The sequence below is a fragment of the Pelecanus crispus genome, chromosome 1 (assembly GCF_030463565.1).
Source record: "Pelecanus crispus isolate bPelCri1 chromosome 1, bPelCri1.pri, whole genome shotgun sequence".
NCBI classification, from domain to species: domain Eukaryota; kingdom Metazoa; phylum Chordata; class Aves; order Pelecaniformes; family Pelecanidae; genus Pelecanus; species Pelecanus crispus.
Genome location: NC_134643.1, coordinates 139,323,017 through 139,349,277, shown reverse-complemented (window position 1 = coordinate 139,349,277; position 26,261 = coordinate 139,323,017). Strand labels below are relative to the sequence as shown.

At 37.5% G+C, this 26,261-nt stretch overlaps 1 protein-coding gene across 1 annotated transcript in view; it reads right to left on the bottom strand.

The window, feature by feature from the left end:
* The window catches only part of MAP3K15 (mitogen-activated protein kinase kinase kinase 15), a 91,371-nt gene that overhangs the window by 12,134 nt on the left and 52,976 nt on the right, over positions 1 to 26,261 (bottom strand). The window contains exons 8-20 of the mRNA XM_075715204.1: positions 23,808 to 23,978; positions 22,589 to 22,701; positions 21,388 to 21,547; positions 20,621 to 20,771; positions 20,110 to 20,217; positions 18,153 to 18,202; positions 15,103 to 15,198; positions 13,403 to 13,490; positions 9,480 to 9,613; positions 8,738 to 8,865; positions 7,349 to 7,479; positions 6,930 to 7,035; positions 2,363 to 2,520 (exon numbers count right to left, since the gene is read on the bottom strand). Of these exons, the coding sequence (XP_075571319.1) occupies positions 2,363 to 2,520; positions 6,930 to 7,035; positions 7,349 to 7,479; positions 8,738 to 8,865; positions 9,480 to 9,613; positions 13,403 to 13,490; positions 15,103 to 15,198; positions 18,153 to 18,202; positions 20,110 to 20,217; positions 20,621 to 20,771; positions 21,388 to 21,547; positions 22,589 to 22,701; positions 23,808 to 23,978 (1,594 nt within the window). The remainder of the gene's footprint in view (positions 1 to 2,362; positions 2,521 to 6,929; positions 7,036 to 7,348; positions 7,480 to 8,737; positions 8,866 to 9,479; positions 9,614 to 13,402; positions 13,491 to 15,102; positions 15,199 to 18,152; positions 18,203 to 20,109; positions 20,218 to 20,620; positions 20,772 to 21,387; positions 21,548 to 22,588; positions 22,702 to 23,807; positions 23,979 to 26,261) is intronic.

Genomic DNA, 26,261 nt, shown 5'->3' with positions numbered 1-26,261 from the left:
CAAAAGTTCAATATGCCAAGTTTTCCAGGCCTGTTTTTACATGTCTGCTGTCGTGGTTTAACCCCAGCCAACAACTAAGCACCATGCAGCTGCTTGCTCACTCCCCCTGCCCCGGTTGGATGGGGGAGAGAATCGGAAGAGTGAGGAAAAACTCCTGGGTTGACGTAAGAACAGTTTAATAATTGAAATAAAGTAAAATAGTAATGATAATAATAACAAAATAATAATAATAGTAATGTACAAAACAAGTGATGCACAATGCAATTGTTCACCACCTGCCAACCTATATACCCAGTCAGTTCCCAAGCAACCATCGAAGGCCCCCGGCCAACTCCCCCCAGTTTCTATACTGAGCATGACGTCATATGGTATGGAATAGCCCTTTGGGCAGTTTGGGTCAGCTGTCCTGGCTGTGCCCCCTCCCAGCTTCTTGTGCACCTGGCAGAGCATGGGAAGCTGAAAAGTCCTTGACTAGCATAAGCAGTACTTAGCAACAACTAAACCATCAGTGTGTTATCAGCATTATTCTCATACTAACTCCAAAACACAGCACTATGCCAGCTACTAGGAAGAAAATTAACTCTATCCCAGCCAAAACCAGGACACTGCCCAGCTGGCCTGCTTAATTCTTGGCTTCAAACCTAGCTTCCAGCTTGCTTACTTTTATTACACAGCAGAAAGAAAACACAGTTTGCAATGTATGGTGCCCAGCAAGAAGCAGTTCCAAGCAGGTCCTAGCAGAGCCAAGAAACAGAAAACAAAAACAAATGCTTGACTATAGCACATTACCACAGTCTGTAATAACAATGCTAAAAACTCTGCCACATCCTTGAAGAAAGAAGGGCAAGAAATTTATTTTAAAAAATGCCAATTCTGAGACTTCAGAACACAGCTCTGTGGCCTGGTGATGTTTATGGGCAGGACATAGGGACATGCACAATCCTGCCAGAGCTCACCTCGTGAGCCTGTGCAGAGCTCATCAAGCACAATGAACTGAACCAGCGCTTCCTGACAGTTTAATAAACTGTGCTGAAAAATAAGACGTGTAACTCGCTGAACAGTTCGACTACGTGCCAGATACGTAAGATGAAAAGACATCTGCCGAGAGAACTACATCTGACATTTACAGCAATGTGGAAAACAGTCTCTTTCCATGGCTCCGTCAGGAAAGCTTTAGCGAACCAAACCATATTCACCCAGGCATCATCTTTAGAGGTAGTGTCACAAGTTGACAGCACCAAGGTGACATATACCATTGAAATAACTACATCAAAACCCATAAGCATCCCTTTCTTTGCCTTTTAGCTGTGGTACATGGGACAACTCACAGGCCTAGTATGGTGCATGGCTGAATTGCAGCCCAGCTTACTATACTTATTGATAAAGATCTGATTTTGCTACCATGGTTCCATTAATAATTATACTAACGATCACACAGCGACTTTCAACACCATACACAAAAAATTAACAATATTGATAATTTAAAGCAGTTTTCTGGGGTATGGATATATTTTCCCCATTGTAAGAATGAGGACTCTGAAGCATAAGTGAAAACTTAAGTACTTTACTAAAGGTCTCCTGCAAGCCAGTGGAATAACCAAACATTTTCAGTCTGCATATTTGACACATTATGACATCATAGCTTTTACACTACTGTTCGTTTTAGAGTTAGAACAAGTACCTTTTTTCAAACACATTTATTACCAAACCTATCCGAAGCATACTCTTCTCAAGTATTAAGTTGTGCATTTGAAAACAGATACACTAAGAGAAACAAAGTACTAGAGGCAACAGTTTACTGAGGAGGTAGCTTTGATTCAAAGGACCTTGGATCTAAAATACAGAGTATTTTACTCCTTCAGTACATTCCAAAAATCTTGGGAAGTTACACCCTCGTCCCACCATAGATTCCCACCATGTTGCAGAGACTGGGACTTTAAAAGACAAGGCAAACAGATCCTCTAGGACGGAGGCTCATAAAAGAAGACTTGAAGGAGCAGAAATAACTTGGTTGTTATCATTGGAGAGACTGGTTGCCAAGAAGGAAATCATAAACCAAGAACAGGAGATGACAGAAGTAAGAGGGTAGAGAATATTAGTTTTCATAAGTCTTCAGTCATTTTTCAGGTAGCTGTTCTGAGTCATAACCTATTTCCAGCACAAAAATAAATTATTACCTCCTAGAGCAATACAGCTTAGAGCAGGGAAGGATCATTCAGTGAGAATTAAGAACACAGATCAGACTGTGGCTTTGTGCAAAACAACCCATGTAACAAAAGGTTACTACCAATTAAATTAATATTAAAATTTTAAGTTAGTATTTGAAAATTCATAAACTCTATATCAAAAAAGCTGTACTTACTTTAAACATTGCTGCTTGAGGCTCCCCTAGTTCATGAAATGGAGGTTTGCCCGTTGCCATTTCAATAATGGTACAACCCAGTGACCAGATGTCAGCTGGTGCACCGTATCCTCGTGGTCCTTTATCAATGATCTCTGGAGCCATGTACTGCAAGGTTCCTAGTCAGGACAGAAAGAATAGTCAACTGTTATAGTCTTAATTCTTATTAAAGAGAATTAACACACCACTAAGCAACTAAAAAAATGTCAAATGCAACCTGTATAGCCAAAATATTTCATTTCCTGTATCAGCACAGAAAACTAGACAGAAAGTTATGTTTTAGCATCTTTTCTATAAACTATCCTTTCCCCCCTTTCTAATACAAGGCTTCAAACTGCTGAAAGTATATTCACCTCATAATCCAAATACTTCCTCTGAATGTAAAATTACATCAAACAATTTTTGGAGATGCTAACTTGTAAAGATTATGCATGTAAGAGGTGATGAAAACCTGCAGAGTGACAGATAATCTTCATGAGAGTAATTTTTCTTGTGTTTATCCCTATAATGAGAACACTAGCGATAGGGAATGTCAAAAAGTTAGTTTGAAAAGAAGCTATTTTTGTAAATATAAGATATATTGGGATTTCTGACATCCAAAGTTAGGAAGAAAAAAAATCATAGAATCACAGAATGCTTTGGGTTGGAAGGGACCTTTAGAGGTCATCTAACCCAACACCCCTGCAGTGAGCAGGGACAGCTTTAACCAGATCAGGTTGCGCAGAGCCCCATCCAGCCTGACCTTGAATGTTGCCAGGGATGGAGCCTCCACCACCTCTCTTGGCAACCTGTTCCAGTGCTTGACCACCCTTTTTTTATTTTAAAAAGAAAAAAAAAAAAAAACCTATTGAAACTTCTAAAGCTATACATGTTGGCAAAACAGGATCCTGCCTAAGCCTACAGTTGGCTCTTAACAGATGTATCTGAATGTCTATAAAGTTTGCCTGTAGACAGTCTGACTGTAATACTAGTTGTAATACTGATAAACAAAAATAACAGCAAAAATGAAATAAAAGATGGTCAGTTTGGAATCACTGATATTCAATCATATATTAACACAGCTAACAAGAGGTCGTTTCAGGAAGACAGTCCAGACCAACAACAGAAACCTATAGATGTTCTGAGTGTTTCAAACACTGCTGTACTTTCTCCACATGAATTCCTACCAGCTCTGTTATGACATCTTTAAATTAAATTATTTTTCTTCCTAAGAATGCAATAAAAATACATTGTGGTAAAGTGGTGAACTATTAAGTAAAGGACATCTGGTGAAGATAAAAGGGATTGGATATTACTGTGTTCATTAAATGAGACTACTGTAGAACAAAAGTTCAAGCTACAGCTTTGCCCTCAGGCTGTGTGCCTTCATAGAATCATAGAATGGTTTGGGTTGGGAGGGACCTTTAAAGGTCATCTAGTCCAACCCCCCCTGCAGTGAGCAGGGACATCGTCAGCTAGATCAGGTTGCTCAGAGCCCCGTCCAGCCTGGCCTTTGTTTCCAGGGATGGGGCATCTACCGCCTCTCTGGGCAACCTGTTCCAGTGTTTTACCACCCTCAGTGTAAAAAATTTCTTTCTTTTATCTAGTCCAAATCTACCCTGTTTTCATTTAAAACCATTACTCCTTGTCCTATCACAACAGGCCTTGCTAAAAGTTTGTCCCCATCTTTCTTATAAGCCCCCTTTAAGTACTGAAGGGCCACAATAAGGTCTTCCCGCAGCCTTCTCTTCTCCAGGCTGAACAACCCCAACTCTCTCAGCCTTTCCTCATAGGTGAGGTGTTCCAGCCCTCGGATCATCTTTGTGACCCTCCTCTGGACCTGCTCCAATAGGTCCATGTCTTTCTTATGCGGAGGGCTACAGAACTGGACACAGTACTCCAGCTCACAAGAGCAGAGCAGAGGGGCAGAATCACCTCCCTCGACCTGCTGGCCACGCTTCTTTTGATGCAGCCCAGGATACGGTTGGCTTTCTGGGCTGCAAGGGCACATTGTTGGCTCATGTCCAGCTTTTCATCCACCAGTACCCCCAAGTCCTTCTCCACAGGGCTGCTCTCGATCCCTTCATCCCCCAGCCTGTATTGATATTGGGGGTTGCCCTGTCCCAGGTGCAGGACCTTGCACTTGGCCTTGTTGAACATCATGAGGTTCACACGGGCCCACTTCTCAAGCTTGTCCAGGTCTCTCTGGATGGCATCCTGTCCCTCAGGTGTGTCAACCGCACCACTCAGCTTGGTGTTGCCTGCAAACTTGCTGAGGGTGCACTCGATCCCACTGTGTCATTGATGAAGATATTAAACAGTACTGGTCCCCCCTGAGGGACACCACTTGTCACTGATCTTCATCCGGATATTGGGCCATTGACCACTACCCTCTTGAATGGAGGGATATAACATTTAAATCACTAGAAGTCTGATTCTTCAAATCATGTGATAATGCCTAAAATCAACAGAGTTTATGTACTGCGTTAAGGACCAAAACAAATTGCAAGAGACCTTTTAAGACCCTCTGGGCTATAGCTACCTGCCTACTGATTTTAAACCCCAAATGAGAACTTAAGTAAAATATTTATTCTCATGGTAAATTACATCTCTGAGGCACAAACAGGGCTGCAAACATGCAAGAGAACAAAAAAGAACGGCACAAGGAAAGATTTACCTCCTTTTATTACAGTATGGTGATTTTTCTTCAGATACCATTTCTCCATATGTCATCTCTAATAACAACCAGTTGCTAAAAAGCCACTAAGGAGTACGTAAAACACAGGCAAAGACAGTTGGAGCAGATACTAGAGGAAAATCATTCTATAACAGCAATCAGCCATAATAGTGGCTTCCTGGGCCAAAATTAAATTTTGGACTATGACCTTTAATAGCCACAAAAGGGTATTCCTCCATGACTTCAACTTTTACTTTATGGGACCCCTTTATATATTAAAGTTTTCAGAATGTCCTGTAGAAATGAGAAGCACAGTATAGCTACATCACACCACATGGTAGTGCATCTCTTTCCTGTGGAGTGTAACTTCATTGAACCTGTCTAACAAAAATGGCAAGGACAAACATTGCAGGCAAAACCTGAAAATATTCTTTTCCAGGTACCACAAGAGACATGTACATATTTGAGAATTATCCATCCAGATGCATAAGCAAGATGATTCATGAGAAAACTATTTGTTGAATAATTTGTTTGGAAAAAATGGTGAAACTCCTTAAACAAATGCTTCAGAAACCATCATTTCACCAGCTCTGTTCAGACACACTGTCATTTATGTATCTATCTGTTGTAGCATCTATAAACTGAAGAGATTGCTTCTTGTAGCTCTTCATCCTTAACATTCAAATGCTGCATTTATGATTCCAAACTGGACAAATAATAATTTTTTTTCTTCTCTTTAAAGGACTCCTACCTTAACTTAATTTGATTCTAACCAAAATCTTTACAGCTTTGCATGAAATAGATTTGTTTCAAATGCCTGCACCTGATGGGATGTTGATCTCATGAGATACTGATGCAGACATCATATGCTGTGTTCAGATCATGACATAATATAGATCCAGTTTCCAGTTCACAAGTTTTGCTAATAATGAGTAAAAAAAGCTTAGAAAGGTAAGTTATTTCAGAACCTTAATAATTTTGTTTTCATGGCTTCCTTTGTAAGAAAGCTGGAGGAACTGCAGACTCACCACCAGACAGGTGATGTGAAGCCTTGATTGTCACTTAAATGGAATTTGTTTTCTGTTTTCCACACACAACTGATGGCTGTGTCTGTGTACCATTTATTTAAACTGCAGACCAGTATGAGGCTTGTGATTTGTGATATCAGCCTATGCATATGGCCATATAACAAGTGAAAACATCATGTTACCTATATCTCCACTGATAAAAGAATTGAGTGACCATGTATTAATTTTTCAATGTGGAGTTTCAGCTGTTACTCAGCAAATTTTGTTTTCCCTGAATATTTCAAGTTTTCACTACCTTGTTGTATATGAAGGCTTTTCTGTAACATACCAGCTTAGTACTTTCATGTAAACTATTCTTTTTACTGCTGATAACACCAAGTTAGCCAGGTGGTTGGGTTTTTATAATTAATGCCTCAAAACTGAAAGTATTTACAAATTTGTGTTTGGTTTTCTGCTTTTAGACCTACTTCAAGAAAGTGTGCATGCATGAGTTACTAATATCAAGATTATTAAATGAAGAAGTTGCTGTATTCAAGTGTTTCCAGATATAATTGCAACAAATCAATTACCACGTAATGAAAAACTTAGAAGAAAAAATTATTACCCCATCACACTTAAGAAGTTTTTTTAAAAAAAAAGTAGAATGGAAGAAAATTACACTAAAAAAAAAAAGAATAAAAAAAAAGAATTATAGCAAGCCTGTGTTTATGGTGATCACACCCCATTCACTCTTCCCTGAAAAGAGAGACCTAATCATGTTTTCATCACAAATCCAAAGAGCCTCTTGGTTCTAACTCTAAATCTATCATCCAACCCCTTATAAACCCTGCTAAATTAGTCTTACCTGTAAATGTTTCAGTGCATGGATTGATTCCCGCCAGCCGTTTGGAAGTGCCAAAGTCAGATATCTTTACCACGCCACTATAGGTGTTCACCAAAACATTATCCCCCTGCAGTTTGGATGAGAGAGAGGAGGCAGGGGGGTGGGGAAGAGAGGGAAAGGGAGGGAGAGAGGGAGGGGAGACAGATGAGTACAGATTCTAAATCCCAATCTCAATACTCCTTCAAGTTTGTGGTTATCTTTGCAATATACCTTTCTACAAAGGAATTCTCCAGTAGCACTAAGGAGAAGGGGTTGTTTTATTCTTTCCTTTTAAGCTTCCATGAAATCCTATTAAAAATTCTACTTCAGGTTAGAGTAAAACTAAGTGAAGTAAATAAGATAAAAAGCAAATCACCAAGACACACTAAAGGAAAATTTACCTTTATATCTCTGTGTACAATCTGGTTCTCATGGAGATACTTAAGGCCTTCCAGAATCTGCTTGGTGTAAAATTTAATTGTAGGTTCTTTCATTGGGCCCCACTTAGATCTTAGGAGAGCTGAAAGGCTGCCTACAAGAGTTAAGAAGAAAGTGTATCAAGATAGCAAAATCCCCAAATTACCATGAAACATTTAAGTCTGGATTAAACCTTTGCTCAATATCCTAACACAAGAGAAATGCAGTACCTATAATGATGCCAAATTCTTCATAGATTCCTCAAAACAAATCATTTGCTGCTGCTCTTGACTGGTTATTTCTTTCTTGCCAGCTCAGCTTCCACCTCCATGACAGGAATAAATGTTATGACATGGCTGGATGCATCTCCCTCACTTCAGTCTAACAACTGTGGAGACTAGGACTAGCAACAATTTAGCCCTTAATGAAGTAAAGGCTAAAGGTAACACTATGTGATGTTGTACACTATACTTCATGAACCAAATGCACGGGCAAGGAGAAGCTGATTTACTCGGGGAGGGAAGAAGAAAAAAAGGAAATTTTTTTCCTTGCAAATAATGGGATTAACTTCTGGAAATATTCAGAGACAGAGGAAAGAAAGCTCCTGAAAGAAACTAAGTAATGGGTGTTCAGAGTAGGAGATAGGTCATCCACACTTCCCCTACTTCTAATAAATCTAAACTTTTTTTAAAATAACACAAATATTTTAACCATGAAGCAAAATAAAGACAGTTTTGCTTCTTCTGCTCATAATAAACTAAAGTGCAGTGGGTCTACTTAATATCAGACAAATTCAGCTAAAGGGATTTTCAGTCCACACCAACAGCTTTCTAAAGTGAAGCAAATAGGGAGATGGAAATATAACCTAGAGAGGATATAGAGGGACTTTACATCTTAAAATGTAGAGAAGGCTAGAGGAGCAAAACTGGAAATTATGAGCAAGGGAAGCATGCAACTTTTACCTCTAATCTACCTAGGAAATAGCAGTGCTTTCTATATAGCAGTTACAAAATAATACTTAATTGCTCAGTGTTACTGCTCAACAGAAACTTATCCTAAAAGCTCCAGTCATCATTCAGATGCTCAGGCTAAATGGACTATACAGCTCTAACTCCACTATTTTGTAACACATGAGTATTTGACACCAAATACTTTCAATGACTTTTCTCTACGTTTGTAATTATTACAGAAAAGGGAGAGGGTACTGGGACCTGTACACTTCAAATCTATTCTTTATATGTACTTAATGTCTCAACAGAAAAGCCATATACAGTGCACAAACATATTACATGCACATCTATTTGCTTTCACTAAGTTTAGAGTCCCAACTGCTTTTGATTCCTTTGAGAGACTAAGCTCAGAATGATACAAACCTCCTGGCACCTGCTCCATAAAAATCTTAATGTATCCATCTTCTGAAACAGATCCAAGATACTGGACAATGTTCCGATGCTTTAAATATTTATGCAATGCTATCTCTTCATGAAGAGGTTGAGAATACCTATTAAAAAGGAAAAAAAAAAAAAAAAAAATCAAGCATTATCTCAGGATGCAGGAAAAAGTTCTAGGCTATGCTTAAATGCTAGTTTGCAAACAGAATAGATTTTAGGGATACTGATCCAATTCTCAGCATATGTGTTGTCCATGACCTTCAAAATGCAGTGCGACTGGCTGCCTTTTCAGAAAAAGTACAGAGGTAGATCTCAGAGGAACCCTGAAGAAGAAACATGCCCCCAAAGAATTTATACATGCCTTTCTTCTGTATTTCTACATAGTACTGTCTTTGCCTTCGAAACTCCTTTTATGCTTTTCCTTCTCCCCAAAAAGAATACAAATGAGATACAACTGCAACTTAAAACCCAAAATATGTCTTATTCTAGAATTTACAATCAAACTGTATTATTTATGATATATATCCTATCTTTTCCAAAAAATAAAGGTGTCTTCATTCTCAAAAGGGTACTGTTGAATACTAGGAGGAAATAATAATTGAATTTTAGTATACTGGGATTTTATAAACTAACCACATAGAAATACATGCAAAAAGAGCAAAGTTTTCAGGAAACAACAGCAGTTTCATTAGCATTGTATATATAGCAATAAACTAGGTCTTACCTGCTGTCTCTCTCAGGTATTTCTTTGATGGCTATTCGGACCTGATTGCTAAGGTCTCTTCCAGCATAAACTATTCCGTAAGTACCTTTCCCCAGAACTACCCTGTCACCATTCTCATCATAATCATATTCATACTGCAAGCAGAAAAGATAAACAAAGCAGCACAGAAATTGTTATCACTAACATTTGACATTACAGAGAGCTTTAACAACAGTCATGTACTATACTGAGTTAGTACAGCACAGAGTAGTTACCGCAGTACAGCTGTAGCACGGTAGGCTACCCACCAGCCTGGTGCATTATACAACTTGTAAAATTTCCATGTTACTTGCTCTACGAAACAATCTTCTCTAACGAACTTTGAAATGCATTTACCCAAACAAGGAACATAGCATTAAACCAAATTCAATGAACCAGTGCTGTCAAAAGAACACATTCAGGTATCGTCTCTATGAATTGCTGACAGAGCCTTCAGAACACATAAATGTATGGAACACAACCTGTAATTTTGAAACCAAGGGTTTAATAAATACATGAAAGTGACATTCTCATTACAGTGGGTGGGCACTGTTTTAAGACCCTAAACTCTCATTTGAGCTTAGCCACAGCAAAATTCATTTCTGACATATTCCCCTCATTATTAGCCTTTCCAAAAAGAAAAAAAAAAGTTCATCTTCTCTACAGATGATTAAATATATGAAGTGGTGGTTTCCACTGCTGCTGAAACCATGCTGGGTCATATTGCCAGCTAAATAAGTCACTGCTGGTTCAGACTTCAGTAAAGCTACACTAATTTACACCACCTCATGGTCTTGTCCCATATGGTGATCTTATCAGAGAGCTCTCCTACTATAAAGGCCAGTGAAAAAGCCTGCTGACGAATGATGCTTAATCAAAGTACATCCCAGACACTAAATAAAACCAAATTTCTTATGGAAGTTGGGTTAAGCAGCACACCCCTGATTCAAATCAGGGAACAGATAAAGGATATTGAAAAAGCTCTTTTGCAAAGAGTTAAGAAAGGAATTGGACAGTTTCATAGCCTCAGATATTATAAGGAGTACACAGACCTCCCCTAGTATCTTCCCAAATCCAAGAGGATGTCCCATATGGGAAAACTGCAGGGTATTCTCTGTGGCTTCATATGAATTCTCTCTCAAAAAAAACCCCAGGCAAATCTTTTTACAATGGCTATAACTATTGACATTTTTGTCAATGACCACGTTTTCTGCTTCATCCAATAAGACCCTCTCCTACAGAAAGCAGCCTTGAGATCTATTGCTTTGAAGTGTCTTCCCAGTTCGTATTGCAGCTCTGGTATTGCAATGTCCATGAGTCACTGACATTCCCCCCCTTCTTCACCTCAGCAAAGATGGCAAGTTTCATGCTGCTGTATGGAAGGTGCTAAAGAAAAAAAGTCTGTCGTTTATCCTAACAGCATATTCTACTCAGTGGAACTAACTTGAGTTAACACAGCTTTAGTACAGTTTCATTTTCCATGTTTCAGCACTTCACGGTTCATAACATAATCTTGTTATATGATAGGCATAACTGACCCAAAATGCCATATGTAAAACTTGTCAGGTTCTTTGGTAGGAACATATCCAGTTTTCACAGCTATCATATGATATAAAACTGTGCAGAAAAAAGACAGCAGTCACATTGCAGAATTTAAGATTGACAGCAACCCTATCTGCAAAAGACTGGTCTTAAGCCAACTCTATAATTACTGTGGAGAAACCTACGTTCTCTAGTCTGGGTCCTACGATACATGAAAATCGTTGAGATTTATAGTTCAATGCTAGTTAGACAGTTTAATAGACTTGTATATACTTGATGCCACTTCACATTTGCCTCCTCTCTTTCCAACAGCTACAAAGATTGAATAAATCACTGCTGGTTGCCAAAACTCTGAATATGTGATCCGCTGGATGTGCAATTCAACCATTAGGTATGAGTAAACAAGTGTTCACAGCTGACCTTCTGTATGAAGGCAGGGTAGAATCTGATCTCTAGGATATCTTATTTGGGGTACAGCAGGTACTCTTAAAGTGATAGGAACATCTTCAATGTCAATATCCAGAAGTGAATACGCTAAGGCAGAAAGGACTGCCACCCTCACTCTCCTTCGAAATACTTGTTAGCTGTAGAACTAAACTGTAGTTGCTTTCAAAGAGTACCACAATTCAAAACATACAACCTCTTGGGACAACATTCTCATAAGAATTCTGACTGAAATCAGGTTTTCTTCCCCCAAACTGTGCTCCAGTTTATTTCTTCCTCCTCCTCAAATGTAAACAGTTGTTTTATTAACAGTAAGATCTTCTGCTTTCTCTATGCTTGTCAAGCCCATCAAGACCATACAAAGCTGCATTTTCCTTGTTGTCTCTTCTTAAATGCAAGGTCTCAGTCTGCAGAAAGACATGAAGTGTCTTAGCTCATTTATAAGCTAAACAAATTAATCCTCCCCTTCTGTATCTTGATTTCTGCTTTACTGTCCTGACGTAAGACAGTAAGTACCAGGTGATAATTGTGAAAACTTCAAGATATGTAAAGTGATATAGCTTAAAGATTTAAAATTAATTTCTGTAGTCATTTCTCCATATGTCATTGATTCATGCAGGATTGTTTCCTGCTGTGCATTCTCAAGTCTTTTTCCAGTTCAGTTTTTAAAAGGCTCAAGCCACGGTGAGCTCAGTTCCTCTGAGAAACTATTATATAGTTGAATAGATGTGTTGTTTGGAGATTGCCTTGCTATTAGCTAAGTCCATAAGTATGCAATGTAAAATCTGCAGCTATAGATAATACCCTCTCTTTGCCAAGGGAGAGACCTCACCCTATGCTGAGACCACATTATGTATTAAGCTAGGCTTAATAGATGTGCATGTCTTGTCGTTTTCACTTGAGGAGAGAATTCTGTGGGCACTACGCAGAAATGTCAGTACAGAAACTCGTCTCCCCCACCATATGCAGTCACATTCAACAGTACAGTAGAGGGTCTTCTCTTTTCTTAATCCTCTTCTGAAGCCTCAGGTACTACAAAAGGTTCATTATCAGAGAGCTGCTCTGAGTCATAAGCCTAAGAGAATTGCTGGAATGAGACACAGTAAGAAAGATACCCAGCTCAAAGAAACCACAGTAGGGTTTTTACACTCATTAATCAGATTGACTGAATTTGCTTGACTACAAATAAAAGTAAGAACCTACTTTTTGTGATGGCTTTTCAGATTTCAAAACAAATAAATAGAAGCACAGGATACATACTTAGTACTACAAATATGGATGTTTGCTCTGAGGAAGTGTGTCTTATGAAGCCATGGATTCACCTACCCTAACCTGAGCCCACATAAAACATGAATAACCCTTTCCAAGTATTTTTTCCCTCTATACTGATTATAAAGAAAGCCTACAGATACTAGGTTCCTAACATGGACGTTTTAGTGATAAGTAAAAAGCACAATGGATTAATCTGATCCTCAATATCTGCAAAACTCTGTGACAGAAAAAGCCTGCCAAATGAAATTACCTGGAATAGTAATAGTATCAGGTACCAGCTAGAAAAACTGAAGTCCCTTTGCTAAATGGCTTTTTCCTCTAATTTATCTTATCTTTTTTATCCACTTAAGCCAGCTGATATCAGATGATTCTCATCTATAGATTGTTTGCAACATAAATACAAGATCAGTAACACCCTTCATTAGGGATTTATACAGTTTACAGTAGTAACAGTCTCACTTCATTAAAAATGTGTTTTTTCAAATGAATGCAACTCTTGTGTACAAATAGTTTTGTAAGAGTTGAAATTTAATATACACTTAAGGAGCTTAAATGCTATTTATTATCTTCCTAGCATACTGATATGAAAGTGCAGGGAAGATGGAGAACAAGTTTCAGAGTTCTCGGATCTTTTACCCTTGACATACCTCCAATGTGTCTCCATCTATTTCTCCTTCTAGTTCCAAAGTACTGCCAACTGCATCAGACAAAATTCCTTTCACCAACCCACAGAATCTAAAAAAGCAATAAATAGCACAGGATCAAAGAAAAATATCCTTCTGGATGGAGATTAAACAGATTCTTCACAAGGTGGGCTTTGATTTCAAGCTAATAAACTGACTAGCATGTTCATAGGTTTCTTTCATTACTTACTTTCTCCATATTTATCCTATTTTAAACACACACTGAAAAGCTTATTTATTTATAAAATTATTTTATTTGCTGTAGCAGAACCTAATACTTGCTTGTTACTGTAATTGCATAGTAAAATCTTGGTAGATCCAACTCAAATATTTTTGCTGTACACTTTGATGAAAAGTGCTTAGTATGGCCTTGTCTTTACAAATGTAATTAGAGAAAAAGATGAGATATTAAAAAAGGAAGTATTGATTTTCAATGGTTCAATTCAGTAGAGCTAAATTTGTGACATGATATTGGGTGGTTCTCCTTCTATGTAGTGATGAGAATTCTATTACCTTCAGTTTAATGTAAATGTTCCTACGGACTTTGGTTGCAAGTGTGATTACTCAATATTTCTGAAAATCAGTTTTTGTGGTTTCTAGTCAGGCACCCAGAAAGCCAAGAATATAAAAGTAGTAACATGTTTTGAACAGAATAGAATTTTAACTAATTTCATCTAGTTCTCTGGGATAGAGATCCTTAACTACAAGACCATCTTTTCCTGTAGCTCCCTGCCTGAGCCAGTCACTTTTCTCCAAATTCCATAACAAATGGTTAACAAATATTCAAAATTATTATAAAATATTCACATCTCTCTCACTGACTAATAGACACATAACTCTGGAACAGACTCCTGTTTTGCACTGAATAAGACACAAAAAATGTGACCATGTTTCATAACACACAAATTGCAATGCCTAATTAAGGCTGAGCAGGTAACATTAATTTTAGGGTTTCCTATCTTTTACACACTGCAGAGCTGTGTAGAGCTAATAATTTTCTTTCACATGAGTTTATTCCATGTAATACATAAATAATAATTGCAAGAAAAATAAATATACCATCCAACCCCAAATATTAAGTGTATTAACAAATCACTCCTACTTCATTCAGAAGGTTTGTATGCCAAATATCAGTTCCCAGGAAGAATTTAATCTGTAAAGATTTAGGCCTGAAATTCAGTTAGCACGCTTACTGTTTAGAGACCACAGATCATCAGGAAATAGTTGAATACAGGCACAAACAGTAACAGGTATCTGTGACACAATATAAGCTAGAAATTTCTATTAGATCTAGTTGCTCTTACTTAAATCACACTGAACAGGCAGATAAGTGAACCTAAACCAATATAGTACCTTACATGACATGGCCAAGACACAGAAAAAGAATATAATTTTTATAAATTAGAATAAGCTACTTAAGCCTTTTCTCAGACCTAATGACTTGTAGGTAAATGGATCAGAACCAGCCAACAGGTGTAATGGGACATTGCTCTCATCACCTTAAATATCACTAAGTTTAGCTCATTGCTTCTTCATGAAGAAAAAAGAAGCAAAGAAATAAGTAATTAATTTCTCAAGCAAAAATGTCAGCTTTCAATCTTTACTAAATCGATTCTGTTTAGGACAGAGATCTCACATGCAATACCCGCGCAAACTGAACTCACCTACTACATTGGTTTTCTGTAGAAAAGTAGATTTGAAAGTCGTCAGAGTTGTCATGGACATAAAGAAAACAACATCGTTCATCAAACTTGGAAATGCTATAAAATTCACATTAAGAAAAGATTATTTTGGATGTAACTATTAGAAGAAATAGAGCAAGGAGGAGTTAATTTTTTTGAATTACAAACAATTAGTAAACAGCTTTTTCACAGTTAATTAACCTCAGAGAGGCACTATGCAATTATATTTATTTTCCTTACAACTAGAAGCTTTGAGTTTATTTATATATGTCATAATCCTATCTTCAATCTGACAAATGATTAAGCTACTGCTTACTTTGGTAAAATACTTGTTTACCTGAAGTGTTTTGAAGCTTGTTTGTTGTTCACCTCCCCTTCCATTTTTACACAGTTCCATCAGATTTCTTTGTATTTGATGACACCTCTATGGAAAATTAATTGCTTTGACATTAATCTAGCTATCAGGAAAGCCTTTCTTTTAAGCTTGACAAGTACTTCTGTTTTTTACAATTCTGTTACTTCTACAGTAAAACTGAACTGGGAAATACCTACAGTGTAGCAGATCCTTCACAGTATATACTTTTTACAGCCTTAATACTGATATAAAAGTTTCAGATGACCACTATTTACTCCAAACTGCAGCAATAATTCTGACAAAGTGATTATTTATTGCATATTGTGTCTTGCCAGTGTCATATATATCCCATCAAAATGCACTGAAGAGCCATAAACCATAATATCAATATGAAAGTAAATCTAGGAATTAATCTCTTATTCCAAACACTTGCACTTCCGTATTATTATACATAAATGCCAAGTTGTTATGCTTGTTAAGGTATTCTCATAATTTTTGTGCATTAAATTAATAAAATTGACTAGATTCTTGCCAGATCTGTTTAGTCAAACTCTTCAGATTTTGCTTAGCCTGTGTTGAGCCAGTTTGTTAAAATGCATGACAGTAGACTATAGTAAAGTTGCAAAATGTTACAAGACCAACTTGCTGTAGCATCATTAAGGGCTACATGGACAAATATTCCAAAATATTAGAATTTTGCCAGAAGATTTTTTCAAAAATAAGTGAACATACACTACACCATTCTGGTATAGCAATTTCTAGTCTAGCAAGGTAGATTAACACATACCTGACACAAGAACTGAGAAAGCAAGATGATTCTTTCAAGGGCAAATATAGGATAGACAAGACAGTATCTAAGTAACAATACTGTATTATAAACAGTGTAGTGGATGCAGTATATAAGATGAACTGGTTAGCATAAATACAAGTTAAGTGTTTTGATAGAGTATAAGTTAACTAGGACCACTAGGTTTTGCTTATTAAAACCAATGCAATTTCAAAAGTATAGCACTTGTAAGTTGTCACATACAAAGCAAACATCTTATTCCTCTTTGAGCTTCGTAATCCCCAGCAGTGACTAAGAATCAAAGCAAATGAATTGCTTGCTTCCATTTAATTAAAAGTTATCTTTCTCAAAGATTAATTTCTGTGCAATGTGTTGACTGAAGGTAATTAATATGTTTCAGAAATGTTATGCTGAGTTATGCTCAGTCAGCTCCACAGACTTCAGTAATGACAACATTACACCCACTCACATTGCATTGGAGTAGTAGAATAAAATATCATATCAAATTAATTTAAACCAAAATCTGCTTCTTCTAGAAGAAAATACTGGAATTATAGTAGAATCTATGTCCAAATCCACAACTGTAGGCTTTCATAGTAATCACCACCCACCTTATTCAGAGAAATACTTTTTCACAGTGATTATTTGCTTAAGCAAATTATACAAGTTCAGAGAAGACAAACTTGGGACCTAAAACTTAGATGCTTATGGTCAAAATCACAGCCCAGACACCCTCTGCTTTGAGAACTACAGAACTCATTAGGTATCTGAATTTATGCTTGTACTTGAATCAGAAAGTTTTTCAAGCAGTTAAGCTTATGCACTTACACAAGTGGCCCCAGCCAACAGCCATTTACGTCCCTAGAAAGGTCAGATCCACCAACATAGTGACTCACAAATGCAAAGAGAAGGCAAAAGCCCACCTCATGTTCCCTGTGCTTACAGCTCCTCTGGTTCTTAGCTACAGCCTGCATAATGCAGGCAGAGAGCAAGAATGCTATAGACACGCTACCATGCTGTACAGATAGATTCCATTTTGTTTTCTCTCCTGGTGCTCTGTCTCTCCCCTTTCTGGCAGCAAAGTAGCCCAACTTAAGACGTATAACCTAGCTTCTACATGTAGTCATGTATTTTGCAGTTTTTAATACCAAATGTGATTCTTTTCTATCCTTTCAGTTCTCAGAACAATCCTGTTCTTTCTATATAATATTCTGATCTTCTTTTGTACTAGTATTTGGACCCATTTACTTGCCACTAGTGTTTCCATTAATCTAGGTATCACAAAATGGAACTACTTTAACTATTTGAAGGCTAGTCGTTCAGAAACTCCGGTAGCAGTCGCCTTCCAGCTCAAGAATTCTTTCCTTAGCACAAACTATGTCTGTGTCTCATCTAACATTTCTCTAATAATCCAAGTTTTAGCTAGTAGGTTTTTAGATAGAGCCATATCAGAAGCATTTCTGAATTCTGAACAGAGAACAGGTACCAGATTCCTTTTCTTAAAGGAAAACAAACAAACTGTTCTTTCACTTATGGAAGGAAGCAGGAATAGCTAAGGGCTCTTCTTTCCTTCTGCCCTTCATGTTTTTAAATGCAGAGATGGCAATAACTTCATTGAGAAATTTAGAAAAATATATAAAAAGCAGGTACATGGTTGAAAACAGGGAAGTCTACCAGAGAAAGATGAGTATTTCTATGAGAAATGTACAGCTCCGCCCACGCGTGGAAAGGCAAACTCTTCTGTGTTGACATTTCAAGGCAGGCTGGGCAGAACAAGCTTTTATAATAGGCAATGCAAAGCAGAGATTTAAGGCAGAATCCAGATTCCCCAGTTAAGGGAAATATAAAACATAATCAAAAACCCATTTAACTGTTTTCTGACATACCAACCTTATTCCCCTAATGGAAGAAGCTGTAAAATTCCATTCGTGAATCTGTTTCTGTAAAGAACAAGGAGCTATAATCAACTACAGTTTAACCTTGACTTACTATTGAAAACAAAGTCACAGCATGGTAAGCAAAATAAAGTTTTTTTCAACATGTGTCTTGTCTTTTCTTTCTTTCTTCCCAAACTTCAAATAAGATTGATGTATAGGTAAAGAAAGGCCATATTTTGATGTTTTAGTCACTTGAGGAAAAATTAATATAAATGGCACAGGGTGGACGTAAAGGGCACATTTCCTCATGTAAAATTAAATTTGAAGAATAAATCTTGAAGTACAATTTACCAAACATTATGTTTTGACTCAATACATCAACATTTCATATTAAACATGTTGCAGAATATGCCCTACTCTTATCTAGGCTTGAAGGGAAAGGAAACCTGTGCCCAGGTGGCCAAGAAGGCCAACAGCATCCTGGCTTGTATCAGCAATAGTGTGGCCAGCAGGAGCAGGGAGGTGATTGTCCCCCCGTACTTGGCACTGGTGAGGCCGCACCTGGAATACTGTGTTCAGTTTTGGGCTCCTCAATACAAGAAAGACACTGAGGTCCTGGAGCACATCCAGAGAAGAGCAACAAGGCTGGTGAAGGGTCTAGAGCACAAGTCCCATGAGGAGTGGCTGAGGGAACTGGGGTTGTTTAGCCTGGAGAAAAGGAGGCTGAGGGGAGCCCTTATCGCTCTCTACAACTACCTGAAAGGAGGTTGTAGCAAGATGGGTTTTGGTCTCTTCTCCCAAGCAACAAGCAATAGGATAAGAGGAAATGGTCTCAAGTTGTGCCAGGGGAGGTTTAGATTGGATATTAGGAAAAATTTCTTCTCCGGAAGGGTTGTCAAGCATTGGGACAGGCTTCCCAGGGAAGTGGTGGAGTCACCAACCCTGGAGGTATTTCAAAGACGGTAGATGTGCCACTTAGGGACATGGTTTAGTGGTGGACTTGGCAGTGCTAGGTTAATGGTTGGACTTGATGACCTAAATGATTCTATGAAAGTTCATACATCTTCCTAAGAGGTATTGCGCCAACAGCTTTGGCCCAGGGAGCATGCTGGAGGCAAAACAGAGGAAGGACAGCCTGTGCCTAGGATTGTATCCCTCCATAAATCTGTAGCTAATAGCTGGATCTTATTTAGCACTGCTAGATATGCACCAAGAATTTGTTCCTTAAAGCAAAATTGTGTCAGACACATTCACTCTTAGTAGTGAAGTAGAACAGTGTACTGGAAAAGAAGTTCACAGATCCACACTTTGCCTCTCTGCATTTTTAGTCTATTCTCCACCTACGTTGTTCTAATATTAAGAAAGGGTGTTGAAATACATTCCAGATTTCCAGTCTTTCAATGTGAAACTGGAATTATTTCTCACTTTTAAGAGATTACACTGTCCATAACTGTGCCTACCCCTTTCCTAATCTCCTGTGCCTTATTCAATAATCCAAGACACCAAATATTTCATCTCTTGACACTTATTTGTCACAGACTGCCATTTTTTCTAGTTTTGAATCTTATAATTGTAATACTTTAAAATTTCTAAAACATTAAACATAATACTGGGCTTTATCTTTACATTTTATCTAGCTTTGAGCAGTATCTTAATAAAAATCACACAATTCTAATAAGAAATATTATAAGCAGACCAAATAACCCAAGCGCTTCCAAGAGGCATGGTCAAGATAAGTGAAATCTGAACTAGATGTCAAAAACACTTGAGTTCTAATTGTAGTCCCTCCTTTTACTTTCTCTGTAAAAAGTCAACTTTCATATCTGCACAAAAGAGCTATCGAGGCTTGTGCTTCACAGAAATGTAGCAAACTTTAAATTACTATACAGTGCTCCAAAATCCACATGTAAAAAAGTGACTTTAAGCACAGTGAACCAGAATACATGAAACACATCTGCTTGTAGTTTTACCATTTCAGTGGGAGAGACATGCCACAAAGAGAGAGATCTCTCATCTGCTTCATTGTTGATTGAAACATATGCAGGCTGGTAGACTTTAGTTGGTTCTATCACCAAAACCTGAAGAGAGAGAACATTTTTCCTTAATAAACCAGCAGCTAATACACAACAGAATCTTCAAATGCTCTGATATAGACAATGGGTAATCTCAAAGTAAGGCCTAAAAAATTTCCAGGGGGAGAGAGAAGGGCAAGACAAGGCAGGAAGAGGCTGTGTTCCTATGTACAACAAAACAGTATCATCACAATTTGTTGTAGGAGACTTAAAAGTGTTTCTTAGAATGCTTTTAGGGTGGTGGGTTAAATGGCTTTTATAAAGATCACGAGAATACAGGGTTTTGGTTCATGCAATGAAATAACAGGCAGTTAAGTATGTAAGTATTGTGTTTAGAGTATTCCAATTCTTGTTATATCCTATCCAGAAACATAAAACATACAAAACTTGTTTGGACATAACATCTTACTGGAAATCTCAGTCCATTAGTTGTTTCTTTCGTTGCCTCAAAAATTATATCTAGCCAGAAAGTCAATCTCTCTTGTCTAGGAGAATGTTCTATGGTGAGTTTCTTGAAATGCTGAATTAACATCAGATTCTGAACTAATGATTTCAAGTACCTAGAATGTATTGAATTAGTGAGTTAACAGAGAGAAAAGAAAATTTGACCAGATTCTAAAACCACTTAACTGACTTATACATCAAAAAAATTAACTGCAAAATTAAATGTACTTTAAAAGCTACCATAATGGAAATGATTGTGTTGATTTTTACAGATTTCTGGAAAGAATACCAAGTTTAGTCTAAACCTTAAGTCATAAGCTCACATAGATGTTCATGAACAATATCTTTTTGCAAAAAGGTATAGTTACATGAGTAGTTACATGGTGGTTAGACAGGACATTATGAGCTAGAAGATGGTGAAGGAGGGAAGCAGCAGCTAGCTAAACTCTGAAAAGAATCTCGTCATAATTGTTTCACAAGGAATCATCACTAATTTCCAAATTCTTTCTTATAAAAGATGTGCTTCAATGGGATATAAACCCAACAATGATGGGTAATTTAATTTCTTACCTTCCCCCTTCCTTCTCAAAATAAAAGAACAGAGTATAAAGTCAGTTACAAACAATCTAAGATGGAAAAATCCAGTTAAGTTATCCAAATGACTACAACATTTTTTTAATTTGTGTATTTTTCCACAGTTAGGTACTTGAGCTACAGCCTTCTACCACATACCACACTGGAGGTTTCAGCTTAAAAAGTTTCTCTGCTGCTTGTACTGCTTTACCAACATCATTAGCCAGCATGCTCACACTGAAGAACTGTCCCACATCCCAGTAATTGTTCATTTTTTCTAGGCTTCCTTTTCTTCCCAATAAACTGTTTAACCGTACACCTGTAAAATTTCAATTAAAAACACCATATTTTTCTATCAGTAAAACACTAATAAGTGTTTTTTACTGATAAGTCTATCAGTAAAAGACTAATAAGACTTGATTAAGCATTAGTGATAAAGTGGAGCAAGTTTTCCCCAGAAAAGCAAAAAACATTGCCCAACACAGAGGCTGGGTCTGCAAATAACATCCCCATTACAGTTCAGACTGTCAGAACTCCTACTACACACAGTGTTGAAAAACCTCTTGCGCTATCTGTCTGGCCTGTCTGCCTCCTAATTCTCAGTGTAAGCTGTGCATCTCTGTGTCCTCAAGATCTGCATCTACTGCAAGAGATCAATGGGTGAGGCTTATGGAAGTTGACCCCAGAGTAAGGTCAGAGGAATGATTTAAAGCCACCTTTGTATTCTTGCCCTTTAAGGTTCAAATATGTATTTCAGACAGGATCTGATTCCAAATGTAATTCTTACCTATTATCTTTCTAGGAAGAACTGTGTATCTGTTTCTATCATATGGTTTCTTTATAGATTTATAGTGGTGGGTTTTAGTTAGCACCTACATGGAAGATCTGAGTCTAGGTAGACAACTAGTTACTGTCCTGGTAGATCCTTCCAGGTGATACTTCCTGTGGATCTCTCAGTTCAGGGACAACAGAAACCCTGTGGATCCTTCCCTGGCATCCCTGAGGAAAGCTGGGCCACATTCTGTCACTTCCTGTCTTTGTCCCCTGTTGCCTCTGCAATGGGATAATCTCTGTGGTGCAGTAAAGGCAATTTACAGATGGTCCTGAAGTTGGTCCTTCCCTGTCCCTCTCCCATCTCTGGGACCCTTTAGATGGGCCAAGTTACTAGAAAGCTACTCCAATGCAACAAGGAGAAAAATGGTCCTTCAAGATCCCTGTGTTTCAGCCTGCCATCCAGGACCCACCACTAGAAAGCCTGAACCTCCTTTCTGTCTGTGCAACCCATCATTACAAGCATTTTGTTTTCTTCATAGGGAGAGAGGCAGAAAACTTGTCTGTGGCACTGTATGTGGATATTTACCTATTTTTCTCAGTTCCATTGAGCTTTCAAACTGTTGTCCTGCAACAAGTAGCAAAACTGCAAGGTTAATTCCAGAATACAGAGTTGACTGGAGTTCAAATCCTTTGCGATACCTGTAGAGAAGAGTCAAGAACTCACATCTCACTGTATAGAAGAACTGAAATACTGCGAAGTTTTGGCAGGTATTTTAAGCTATTCATTTACTGTAAGGAATGTATGGCTAGTTCGTACCAATCGCACGCTTTGCAAAGAGCACTTGAAAGAAAGTAGCTTTTTGTCTTATGGTGAGAAAGAAAAACTTCTTAGTTTTATGTCCTGCAACCTTGTGTAGTTTTGTGAAAATAAACCCAACTGGTTACTGCAAAATTCTTAAATGCAATAGAACCTAATTTTGCTATATTTTTCATATGAGAAAAGCAATGAAAATACTAGTCTTGAGTGCAAGTTTTTAAAAAAAGGCTCCAAGCCCTTTGTTTTAAAGCTTCACATTCATTAAGGGTAACTGAGACACAGCTGACAAAGGCTGAATGCACACCACTAGCTGGTTCATGATGAAGACATCCACCTGAAGCTTCTAAGTTCACTACTACCCATCCATGTTGCACTAAGCATGTTGAGGTGATTTGGGGGGAAAAAGAGGGAGGTGGGGGGCATATTTCACAGTTACAGTACAAACCCACATTGCTAACACTATTGTACTCAGCAGTAGTTGATATGATCATACAGACATATCTATGTGAACAGTAGGTCAGCGAGACCCTGTGTTGCACACGCATGCCTTACTGTCTTAAGAAAATTCATAATACAATTTATCAATATTTTTCCTTATATACAGTAGATCATTGCATTTCCTGGGGATCCAGTGTGGAAACCATCCTTGCACAGAGGACCAACAGAAGTCCCATGATCTCACTTGTGCTTCATTTTGGCCTTGAAGCAGATTAATTATGTATTTTCTCTACAGAGATGTGGGTGAATCATCGTCCCCCCCAATAAACTAAGTGTATCATTCTATATTCATGATAGTCTATAAAGAGAAGCAAGGAAACACGTATCCAAAGATCTGGTGCTCAATAAACTAATTACTCAAACAAAACCCTGAAAAAAAGAGATAAGTAGAACAATTGATCTTCTAATTTGTACAACCCTGCTTTTCATAACTAGAAGTAAAAGTCTGAAAACGTTTTTAAATAGATATTTTTTTGTTTTTTTCTGTTACCATTCAATGGCATGATCTCGACTATTGGTATCTTTACAGTCAGAATCAAGAAACATATCCTTGTAAATCCGCCCACATAAGCAAAACATATCTGGAGCAGGATGATCACATGTCTGCAGCAGTTGAAGCATAACTTGTAGTGCCTTCTCTCTGTCACCTGCATTATTTCTTCTGAAATCAGAGAATAAAATAAATGAGTTCAGATCTGAAACAGTAACTGCAAAATGGTGGAATAACATTATCCACCACCTATCCCACAACCCATCCATTGTTACTATATACAAATTGACTTTATTTACACTGATGCATGATTGTTGGTTGATTGATAAAACACAAATGTATTCTCCTATCATGGGACTCTACTTCTAGCTCACATAAGAACTGATTTAAGCCCAGAACTCCTCTATGAAAAAAAATCTGCCATCTAACTTGTTTCCTCCCTGTATAAGCAGACTCTGCACATCCTGCAATAAGAAACAAGTGCTTGTTTAGTATTCATTCCTGACAATACTTAACAAAACTGGCCATTTTCAGCATTCGAGCAGACAGCTCATTCAGCTATGCCCAAGATTTATAATCTTCAGAGCCAATACCAGGCAATACTGACTAAGTACAGGAGAAGCCTGGTCAATACTATTTCAGCCAAAAGAATGATGGAGCTCAATAGGGGGCCTCTGAACTACAAGAATAAAAGGGCAAAACTGAACTGTATTTCTTTCTTAATTAGAATTCTTCAGATTAGAGAAAAATTTGGAAAACAAACAGCAGTCATAAAGCTTCTTTTGACAAATTTAACAATTGTATCAGTGAGAAATCAGTCATTAAGTAACATTTCAGTTTCTTATTATTATTAAACACATCAGAATTTTTGCTTCTCTTTACCTTGTTGGTTTTGTAAGTTTAGAATTCACTGTTTACTGCAAAAAGTCACTTAGAAGAAACAAAAATGTCTATTTGCAAGAGTAATGCAAACACAGCTTAAGAGTTTAATAGCCTCTTCAAGACATTTTTTAATCACCAGAGAGATTTAAAATATTTACTAACCCCTTTTCAGAACTGTTTACCATTTTTTGATCCCTACTTAGGTATCCAGGAACAGGCTTACAAGTACTGTGATTACTTTGTCAGCAAAACCAGTAGCAGATAAGGGTTTCTGGTAAATTTATTATTTGCATGCCCTGAAAGGATTAATATTTACTGTAAAGTAGCTCGGTTCCTTAGCTGATGCAGTAAGACCAATACAACACATTGGTATCAAAATTCAGGCTTCTGTGCATGTTAGGTGATGGAGAACTCCTAATAAGATTAAACAGATTTGTAGCTAGTTGTGCAGGCTTCATCTCACCTTTGATGTCACTGGCAGAGTGTAAACTTTCACAGCAAGTACTTGAATATTTTTTAAAGCATTGACTGTTGTTCTGAAATTAATACTGGTCTGCTCTAATGAGCACACAAGGAGAAAGTTAGTATCATCTTTCAGTTTTACAAGAAATAAATAGAAGTTTAAAAGTGTGGGGGTAAATCCATTGCACAGGTCAGCATGCTCTAACCAAACCTGTTCTGAACTAACCAGATTCTCTCAGTAATAGTACCCAAGTTTCACTGTTGTTAGTGCGAACACAGAGAAAGTTGAGTAAACAGAGCTTAGAACAAAATTAGGCTCTAAAATGTAAGTCCAGCAGGTCCCAGGTCATGTGTAACATGGTCACAGAAGTCAGCGTGTGTTCAAGCTTTTGCTGAAAACACAAGAAATGCACACCTACTACCTAACTCACAGCACTTGTCTCATGGAAGAAGAAAATTTTATAAATCACTGTTTCCTAGACAAGACAAACTTTGACACAACTCTGCCTTGTACGAAAACAGGTTAAATATTAATGATACTATTAAGAGGTGTTATGTACTGATTGAAACAGCATAACTTTAAAGGAAAAATGCAATGCATAAAGCAAGACCCTGCTTAAATTAGGACACTGTGCAGATTAACGCTTCTGGACATCAAAGAATGAACCTGTACACACCAAATACGATACTAGGAACTTTTCAAAGGACCAAGCCCTAAATAAACAGTGTACTAGAGGACTCAAAATAAAATTAAAGGCTTCTATCTCTTATAAGATAAGGAAAACATAATCATTACAAATATATTAAAATACAATTTATGACATGACAAGTATACACTAATCTAACAGGATATTATTAAACAAAAATCAGTTTAGACACCTTTATACTAAACGCTATTTTTCACAGCAGCAGAATTTGATGCCCTTTGGGCAATACACACCCAACATACTAATTACAATAATCTAAAAATTTGGGAACAGTTATTGCCTTCTAAAGCAATCCCAAAGAGAGAGAGCTAACCAAGGGGAAAAAAAACCAAACACCAACCAAACCCAGAAAAATGACATAATTTAGGCTACAAGCAACTTCTCTAAGTCAATATGAAAACAT